The sequence below is a fragment of the Tinamus guttatus genome, unplaced genomic scaffold, assembly GCF_059628265.1.
Source record: "Tinamus guttatus ecotype Peru unplaced genomic scaffold, ASM5962826v1 Tinamus_guttatus_pri_ptg000480l, whole genome shotgun sequence".
Taxonomy (NCBI): domain Eukaryota; kingdom Metazoa; phylum Chordata; class Aves; order Tinamiformes; family Tinamidae; genus Tinamus; species Tinamus guttatus.
This window is the reverse complement of record NW_028289014.1, coordinates 351,463-360,943: the sequence shown is the minus strand read 5'-3', so window position 1 is coordinate 360,943 and position 9,481 is coordinate 351,463. Positions and strand designations below refer to the sequence as shown.

Below are 9,481 nucleotides of genomic sequence, written 5' to 3'. Positions count from 1 at the left end.
GACTCACACACTGATCTCACCCTTGTGTGGCCCCTGTTCCTGCACCCTTTCCCCAACACAGCCTCTGTTTTGGGGAGATTATACCCATACTCTGATCCATTTTCTTCCTCATTCTACAAAACCAAGGAAAAATTAGCTGCTGCCATCTATTACTGCCCTTCTCCACAGCTTGTTGTCCTCCAGCCAAGCTAGCATCTACTTCCAGATGGTTGGTTTATAAAGAAAAATAACTTTTAATGGCCTCTGGCTTATTTTCCCTGATATTGATAACACTTGAAACTTGTGTAACCTTTAATTTAAGTAAAAAGTCACTGTGTGCCACAGCGCCTCTATGAATTGATTTTGCAGTCTCTGAAGTACGTGTTGTGTCACTCCATTATGTTATTGCTACATTTTTAGTATACAACACTTCTATTTTTTTATTTTGCTCTTATGATTGTTCTTTTCCTCAAACTTGTGCAAAAAAAATCACTTTATAACAAACTCAATCATCTCTAATGTTCAAGCTGTGTTGATTGACTAGCAAGAGTTATTCTGTTGCAATATTTGATTGTATAGAGACACACTGTATTATCTATGAAAAGCAAAAAGGCTGTGTATAGGTTTTTGGTACTATGTACCACTTCTTATTTCTCTCATGCCCAAGTATTCATGTACTTAAAACATACTCTATTTAATTGTGTTTTGATTTAAAATATATGAATATTAAAATTCGTGTCTGTTTTCTGTTGTGAGAGGGACCTTGGAGGTGCATAAAGGAAGGAGCCCCCTGAAACGGCCGTGCTCCCTGCGCTGCAGCCTCTCATGCTGTGGCTGAAGTGATGCGAGGGGAAGGGGCGTTCGCGGGGGGAACCGGAGCGGGAACCGGAGCGGGAACCGGAGCGGGAACCGGAGCGGGAACCGGAGCGGGAACCGGAGCGGGAACCGGAGCGGGAACCGGAGCGGGAACCGGAGCGGGACGGAACCCGCCGGCCGCGGTCTCGAACCCGCGGCCCCGGGGGCGCCGCTCGCGGCCGCCGGCCGCCAGGGGGCAGCAGCGCCCCCGGCCCGGCCCTGCGCGGAGCCGCCGCTTCCGGCGCACGCGGGAGCGCCCGCACATGGCCGCGGTGAGCGGGGCCGGGGCGGCCGCTGCCCCTATCCCCCATGGCCGCCCCTGTTCGCGTCCCCATAGGGTGTCCTTTGCCCCGCGCCCCTGTGGGGGGTCCCTGTCCGCTTCCCTATAGGGTGTCCTTCGCCCGCCCCGTGCCCATATGGAAGGTCTCTGCCTGCTTCCCTGTGGGCTGCCCTCTGTCTCCCTACCCACCCATATGGGGGTCCCTGCCTGTTTCCCTATAGGATCCCTGTTTGGCTCCACTATAGGGTGCCCTCTGCCTCCCCCCGCCGTGAGGGGGTTCCTCCCTTCTTATCCTATAGGGTGTCCTCTGCCCCTCTTCCATATGGGGGCTGCTGCTTGGTTCATTTATAGGGTGCCCTGGGCCCCCTCCCACATGGGGCTCCCTCCTCTATAGGGTGCTCTGGATCCCCCATGCATTCGGACTCCCCCATGGTGGCTTCTCCCGCTTGGGAGAAGGATCCAGGGCCGTGGGGCCCCCGCACGCACCCTGAGCCCCTCGCCCCGCAGGTCATGGCTCCGAGCGAGGACGCGGAGCGGCTCCTCATCCAGTTCAAGGACGAGGCCGGGGAGCCGCTGGGCTCCCCCTTCGACGTGCCCATCGCCATCACGCCGGACAGGCTGCAGCTGGTCTGCAACGCGCTGCTGCAGAAGGTGAGCGGCGCCGGGGACGCGGGGGACGCGCGGCCGAGCGCCAGGCCGAGCCGCCCCGGCACCCCCACTATCTCTAGGATGAGCCGGTGCCTTTGGCTTTCTACGTGCACGATGCCGAGATCGTCACGTCGCTGGAGAAGACCCTGGTGGGGCAGGCGCTGGAGACGGAGAAGGTGCTGGACATCGTGTACCAGCCGCAGGCCGTGTTCAGGGTGCGCGCGGTGACGCGCTGCACCAGCTCGCTGGAGGGACACACCGAGGCCGTCATCTCCGTGGCCTTCAGCCCTACGGGAAAGTAAGCGGGTCCGGCTGGGGCGGGGGGACCAGGCGGCCGGTCCCACCTGCGGACACCGAGCCTGGCTCCTTCTCCCCGTGCAGGTACCTGGCGAGCGGCTCCGGTGACACCACCGTGCGCTTCTGGGACCTCTGCACCGAGACGCCGCAGTTCACAGCCAAAGGTGGGTGCTGGGGGTCCTGGGCAGGATGGAGCAGATGGAAACGTGGGTGCTGGGTGAGGCGTGGAGCCCGGGAGCGCGCGGAGAGGAACGGCTCCGGCTCCGGCTCCGGCTCCAGCGGGGGGAACGCGGAGGGTTTCCCCTCTCGGCTCACGCCTGCTTTCCCCCCCAGGTCACCGGCACTGGGTGCTCAGCATCGCCTGGGCGCCCGACGGCAAGAAGCTGGCGTCGGGCTGCAAGAACAGCCAGGTGCGTCGGCGCTGCTCCCCTGCTGGGGGCCAAACGCGACGGATCCAGCAGGATCCAGGGGACTGTGGATTCCTCACAGCCCTGTGCTGGGCTGAGATGAAATGGTTCAAACGGGTGGTGGGGTGAGGGCCGAGGCTTGTTTTCTCCAGCAGCAGGAGGGAGGGACGTGTCCCCCCTGCCGTGTCCCAGGTGAGGTGTCCCATGCCCCACGGGCAGCACGTGTTTGTGGTGCTGACGCTGCGGGAGCCTTTCCAGCCTCCCCGGGACCCGGCGCTGTTGCACAGCCGTTAGAGAAGCCCTTGGAAGGGCTGCGCGGCGGCGCTGAGCTCTGTCCTGTCGCTGTGGCCGCTCTCCCCTTTGTGCGGGAAAGAGTCCAGGCTTTGGATGTGGTCCCTGGCAGCCGGACTCATCACAAGGGAGGCGTCTGGAGCGGGAAAGGGCATCGCCCGGCCAAGCTGGAGCTGCTGTTTGCCTGACCCGGCCGTGCAGCCTGTTCGCCAGCTGCCGCGGCCAAGTTCCCCCTCACAGGGTCCTCGGGCCGTGCGCGACCCCGCTCCTTGGGGACGCAGCTGCATGGGGTGTCCTCCCCACCAAGCGGACACAGGGCCCAAGGAACCCGGGCCCCGGGTGGCTCTGCGGGGCTCTGGCTCAGGCTGGTTCCACGGAACCCGGATCCGTTCAGAGACGAGCCCAATGTTTCTGTGGCAGCAGCGCCTCGGGCAGAGGGAGGGCAGCGGGTCTCGTGCTTTGAGATGTCGGCCAGTTGCTGCAGGGCCCTGGAAAGGAATCCGGCCTTCCCTTTCCCATCGCTGCTCCTGCCAGCTCAAATCCTGGCACCGCGAGAGCCCGAGGAGGCCTCTGCTTCCCCATGGAGCCGGAGCCCCCCTGGGCACACGTGGCGCACGGCCTGACGCGACCCTCTCGCCTGCTCTCTCGGTCAGATCTTTCTCTGGGATCCAGCCACAGGGAATCAGCTCGGCCGGGTGCTCGCTGGCCACTCCAAGTGGATCACGTGGCTGTGCTGGGAGCCGCTCCACATGTAAGTTCTGGGCCAGCCCCCGCCTTCCCCTTTATTTTTAAGGAAAAGAGCAGCTCTTCCTGAAGGGCCCTGCTGCTGCGGCCCGTCCTCGTGTTAGGGTCAGGAGAAACGTGTCCAGCACAGGAGTCCCAGCCTCTCCCTACAGTCCTGGCGTGCTCGGAACCCCCTGTCGGCCCATGCCTCAGTTTTCCCTGTGTATAAGCAGGAAAACCTGCCTATGGAAGATGCTCCGTGTTTCCACTGTGCTGGACAGGCGTCGGCCCGAGCTCAGCCCCTGCCCAATGCTCCCTCTCTGCCCTCCTGCATCCTCATTGCTTCTGTCATCTGCTTTATTTATTTGGAGGGCTGATGAATGATGCAGTCGCCTTATCCCTTTGATCAGCCAGAGCTCTGCCTGGGAATGATGAGTGGAGGGGAAAAGTTGCAGCTAATAATCCAAGACATTATAGAAATAAAGAGGGGCCCCTTTGGAGCAGAGCCCTGTAAATTGAATTCCCCAGGAGGAGACTCTGGCTCTTGCAAGCAGTTAACTGAGTTAGTGAAAACTGATTACCCGGGAGGATGAGGAAATGGAGAGGGGGGAGATGGCCCTGCCGCTCTCCTGCACCGAGCAGGGCCGGGTCCCTCCTCGCTCGGCGCTGCCAGTGGGTCGGGTCGTGGTGCTGGTCGGTTCTGAGCCTCCTGGCACCGCGCTGTGCTGCTCAGCTTTGCTTCTCTCCTCAGGATGGTTTTGTCTGGTCTTAAGCCAAAAGAGCGAGTCTTGTATTGACCTTTGGGCACTCGAAGCCTTGGGGGGGACGTGGGCAAGACCCAGATGGGAGCTGCTCCCGCCCTGCAGCTGCCCGTGGTCCTCTGTGCACGCAGAAACCCCGAGTGCCGCTACCTGGCGAGCGCCTCCAAGGACGGCAGCATCCGCATCTGGGACACGCTGATGGGCAGGTGTGACAAAATCCTCACGGGCCACACGCAGTCGGTGACGTGCGTGAAGTGGGGGGGAGACGGCCTGCTCTACTCCTCCTCCCAGGACAGGACCATCAAAGTGTGGCGGAGCCAGGATGTGAGTGAGACGGGCGGTCGCGCAGGGTCGTTTCCCTCCCCGGCGCTGCCTACGCGGGTGGTTTTGCTTCCAGGGCGTCCTGTGCCGCACGCTGCAGGGCCACGCGCACTGGGTGAACACCATGGCGCTCAGCACCGACTACGTGCTCCGCACCGGCGCCTTCGAGCCCGCCGAAGCCTCCATCAACCCCCAGGACATGAGCGGCTCCTGTAAGTTCCCCCTGCGCCGGCGGCTGGGGGAAGCGATGGAAGAAACGGGAGCCCCAGGGAGAGCTGGGGTCTCCTCTCAGTGCTGGTGGCATCACCACGATTCCAAATAGCCCCTTTTTCCCCTTTCCCCCTTCCAGTGGCAGAACTGAAGGACAAGGCGCAGCAGAGGTATGACCAAGTCAGGGTAAGTCCGCACTTTTTGCCCCTCCTGAGTTCTATTTTGCTGATAGAAGCACTAAATGTGCCTAGTTGGCTGTCGACCCCACACTGGGTGTGCTTAGACGAGCTCTCCAAGCCTGGCTTGTACAAGACTCAGGCTCTTTCACCCCTCTCTCAGGGCCAGGGGCCAGAAAGGCTCGTCTCGGGCTCCGATGACTTCACGCTGTTTCTTTGGAAGCCAGCGGAAGACAAGAAGCCGCTGGAGAGAATGACTGGCCACCAGGCATTGATCAACCAAGTCCTCTTCTCCCCGGACACCCGGATAATTGCCAGTGCTTCCTTTGACAAGTCCATAAAGCTCTGGGATGGTAGGACAGGAAAGTGAGTGTTTTGTCTGGGTATAGATGTGTACTGCCAACTGACACGGTTTAAACAGCACCTGTGCCAGAGAACACCTTGTCTGAACACCGTCACCTTCTGGGTGATGCAGATTCTTTCCTGCGGGTGCAAGGGATGGTCTTGGTGTTTGGATGCCCCTGTAATCCAGGCTTTAGCCTCCAGCTGGACCGTCACTGAGCCTTCTGGGGCAGCAGTCCTACGTTCTGCAGCTGTAATTAGTAATTGGTGACTTAGTGGCCTTCCTAAATCCTGCAGGAATCTGGGCACATGTTTGCTCCGGGAGAGAGACAAGGGACAGGCCTGTACCATAATGCTGCAGTGGTAGGAGGGTTTCTCAGTGGGTGATGTGAAAGGTTTGTCCTCTCGAAGAACTCATCTCAGAGGGCTTCTAGACAGACCAAATCCCAGCAATCGATTGCCTGATGTGTACAAAGCCTGTGCTGGCCCGGGCTCTGCTGTCACCTCGCTTGCTAAGGGCCAGAGGGAAAAGGTGAAGGCCGGGCAAGGCCAGCTTGGAAGGCACTCGGCTGCCCGCTCCTCCGGCAGCTTCTCGGTGCCTCCTTCGTGCCAGGTACGTCACGTCGCTGCGAGGACACGTCTCGGCCGTGTACCAGATCGCCTGGTCCGCCGACAGCCGCTTGCTGGTGAGCGGGAGCAGTGACAGCACGCTGAAGGTCTGGGACACCAAGACGGGGAAACTGGCCGTCGACCTGCCCGGCCACGCGGACGAGGTGGGACGGTCGGGAGAGCGGAGCTGCCGGAGAAGGGCGGGAGGCAGAAATAACAGCAGAAATAACGGGGCCTCCCTCTCACTAGGTGTTTGCCACAGACTGGAGCCCGGACGGACAGCGGGTGGCGAGCGGAGGGAAAGATAAGTGTTTGAGGATGTAAGTATCCCACGGTGTCCCTGGAAGAGCAGGATGTTGCAGCCGCTCCGAGGGTCCTTCGGAGCCTCGCGGGATTTTGCCTGCAGCGAGGAAGGAGCCAGGGCCCAGCGGAGCAGCCCCGGGCGCTCACGGCTCTTTGTCTTGGCAGATGGCGGAGGTAGGAGCAGAGACCAGGAGCCGGCTCAGCTGGCCCAGCCTCCAGCTCCGTCTCTCCGGGGAGATCTGGGAGGCGACGGAGGACAGAGCCCATCCGAGCACATCTCCGCGGACACATCAGCTGCTCTCCCTCATGGATTCTTTCCTTATATTTATTTAAGGAAATTTTAATTCCATTTCTTACCAAGAGCTGCGCTTTGCAGGCTGATCTCCTCTGAACATTACAGCAGGGATATCTCATCTGCCTCCATCTCAAGCTGCTTTTTATTGAAATTGCTGCCTTGCAGTAGCTTGCCTCCTTTAAAGGGAAAAGCCAAGGGTGGAGGCGGCTCTTTCCCTTTGCCTTAGGAAGAATCCTGCAGGAAGAAAGCCTTTAGTGGGAGCAGAAAAGGGTGTCCCTGTGTGACTTTCAGATGGGGAGAGAGGAAGGGGAAAATGCAGAAAATGAGATTGATAAGGAGCAGAGATTTTATCATCAGGTTTAGTTGCAGCAAGTTAGCATGAGGACCTAGACATCTTCCGCAGCCCTCGCACTGTGGTTGATGCTCAGTGGCTAATTCAACTCACACTGGGCATTTGGTGCTCAGGTGTTTCCTAGCTGCAAAAAATAATGTTTTAGGACTCTGTTCCAGCTGGCAGGATTGCTTTGGAGCACGAGAGGGGACGGCACAGTAATGATGTTAAAGGCTATTTGCTCATCTGCTCTTCAAACAGTCCTGTGAGCAAGACTGGGACAAAGGGTTACCCCTTCGGAAGGATTGGGAACACAAATTAGTGGCCCTTTTGGTGGTGTTGATTCCTTTATTCACCAGCTGGATCGGGTGGCTCTCTTTGTGGGTTCTTTTGGGAAGAACTCGATGTGCCGTGTGCCAGAGGCAGAGGGAGCCCTCCTGCCCGCGAGGGCAGCCCTGGCTCCGTGCAGGTGCCTGCAGAGCGGCTCCGTCCCCGCTCATCTCCACAGCGGAGGGGCTGCCGTGCCCAGCCGTGCTCCTCAGCTCCGTATGGCCTTGCTGCCCCTTCAGACTCTGCTTCTGCAGCTCTGGGCGCTGAATTGAGTCCGGTTAAAACCCAGGTTCCTCATACTGCACCACAAAGCTTTTCCAAAGCAAAATCTTGGACAAAGAGATGGCCTGGAAGTAAGTTTGCCCCAAAGCAAGCTGTCCCAGCCTCATTCTTTCTTTGACCTGCTAGCGGGTAGATTTTGAGCCCCGCTACGCGATGACTTTGCGCAGAGACCAAATTGTATTTCCCTATCTAAGCAGCTGCTACTATTTTTATCGTGCGTACAGCACCAGCCTTTGTGCACGATGAGTCCTGGCTCCTTTCCCTCTATCCTCAGCAGTCCCCTGCCTGTCCTGCCGTGTGTGCTCGGTGCACACAGCAGCGCTGGCCCCGCTCCGCAGTCTCCCGGGTGCACCGGGAGCTTCCATCGGAAGCAGGGAGCAGGGCCGGGCACTGGGTCTCCCTCGTGCTCCTGGCCACGGCAGCGCTGATTAGCTGAGCAGAGCCGTGTTCACAGCTGTGGGTGGACGGTTTTATTAATGTGCGAGACGTTACCGCTTCTTTATTAAAATACGAATCCAGAAGGTTAGCTTGACTTTTCTCTCCGCATGGCACCTTTCCGGGTAGCTGTACTGCTGACCTTACCAGAATGGCATGTATTGAAATATTCAGACTTTTCCAACGCCGTGTGATACAGATTCCCATGAACGTTGCTGTTTCAGTCCCGTGTCACCCATCTTGTCCCTCATCAGTGCTGCACAGGTTTGTCTGCGATGTGGGCATCAATCTTCATTGATAATGTAAGGACCATTTTAAGCACATCCATCTCATATGGTGCTGCTCCCAAAATGACCTCTGATGCTTTTCCCCATAAAAGCTGATGCCTCAAGTTGTGCCACCATTAATGCTATGGACATGAGGACAGTGATGATCAGGACCAGGAAGTTCAGCCTTCTTGAGCACCTTCTTGGGTACAACGGAGAGAACAGCATGAGCATCCAGAGTTACCAAGGCTGTCCCTGTAACTTCCTTGTTGGCTTATTGCCTGGGAAGATATTGAGAGGGCGGAAGGTTTGGATATACAGAAAGAAAACGAATGTTTTTATTATTCTGCATGAGCAGTAGGGAAACCCACATTCTCTCCCCTTACGTTGGGGCAGCTGGGCACCCCTCAGGTGCAGTTTCTGCCTCAGGAACAACTGTTTGTAAAGACCAATAGGTTTGTCAGGGATGGAAGGTGTTGTGGAAACTTGAAGGCTGACGTTGCTGTCCCAAGGAGCTGCCCAAGGAGATGACAGGATGCCTCGAAGCCCTGCGTGCTTAGACGAACAGCCGAGAAGGTGCTAATCTTCTCCCAGATCCATAGCGATCATGAGTCCTGGCTTACAGCTGAGGAGCTAATTTGGCTGAGCCAACATCATGTGGCAGGAGCAGCAAATGCCTCCCCGGCATCGTCACCCCTTGCTTTCCTCTCCCCGACCATGAAGACCAGTGGCCCCTGCTGAGCCACAGGTCTTTGGGGGTTGTATAATTGGGTGGCAGTTATTAGATATTAGTTAAAAGCACTGTGTGACCCTCACTGTGGTCTGTTGAGCCCTAGCACTGGCTTTTAAAGGATGCTCTGCTCTTTGTGGCTGCGTCGCGTGGCTCATTGGAGCGTCTCCGCTGGCCTTCATCTTTCCAATGCCATCCCTCTGTTCCCGCTCGGATCCCAGCGCTCCGGCATCGCGCTTAGTTATTCTGGTCCACCCTCCCCGCTGTTCTCTCCTTGCCGTGCCCAAGCAAAGCTGCTCGAGGGCGCCATCCCCGCTGCGAGGACAAAAGGACATCAGATGCGCTGCTGCCGAAGGGAAACGGGTCCGGATTTTAAACCATAACGCAGAATGGGTGGCTTAGATTTAGAAATTCCTGGAGTGGCTTTCCCAGTTCAAACGGGAGCCATCTGCACGGGTTTTACCTCCTCTAAAATGCTGCTTTGGGCTGGAGATACGTGCCAATGCCGAGAGGATTAACAGCGAGTGTGAAAGTCAGTGGACGGGAATAAGCAGCCAGCTCTCTTGGGGGAAATATTCCCCGAATCAGAATATTTAACCTGGGAGGACTT

The 9,481-nt window shown here is 57.9% G+C and overlaps 1 protein-coding gene across 1 annotated transcript; it reads left to right on the top strand.

The window, feature by feature from the left end:
* Positions 1-1,624: 1,624 nt before the first annotated feature.
* Positions 1,625-6,652, top strand: NLE1 (notchless homolog 1). The gene is made up of 12 exons (XM_088533122.1): positions 1,625-1,765; positions 1,843-2,060; positions 2,144-2,223; positions 2,393-2,469; positions 3,411-3,508; positions 4,373-4,565; positions 4,639-4,774; positions 4,912-4,958; positions 5,112-5,314; positions 5,904-6,063; positions 6,149-6,219; positions 6,368-6,652. Exons 1-12 carry the CDS (start codon positions 1,625-1,627, stop codon positions 6,378-6,380), a joined length of 1,437 nt encoding a protein of 478 aa, XP_088389248.1. The 3' UTR covers positions 6,381-6,652.
* The last annotated feature ends 2,829 nt before the right edge of the window (positions 6,653-9,481 follow it).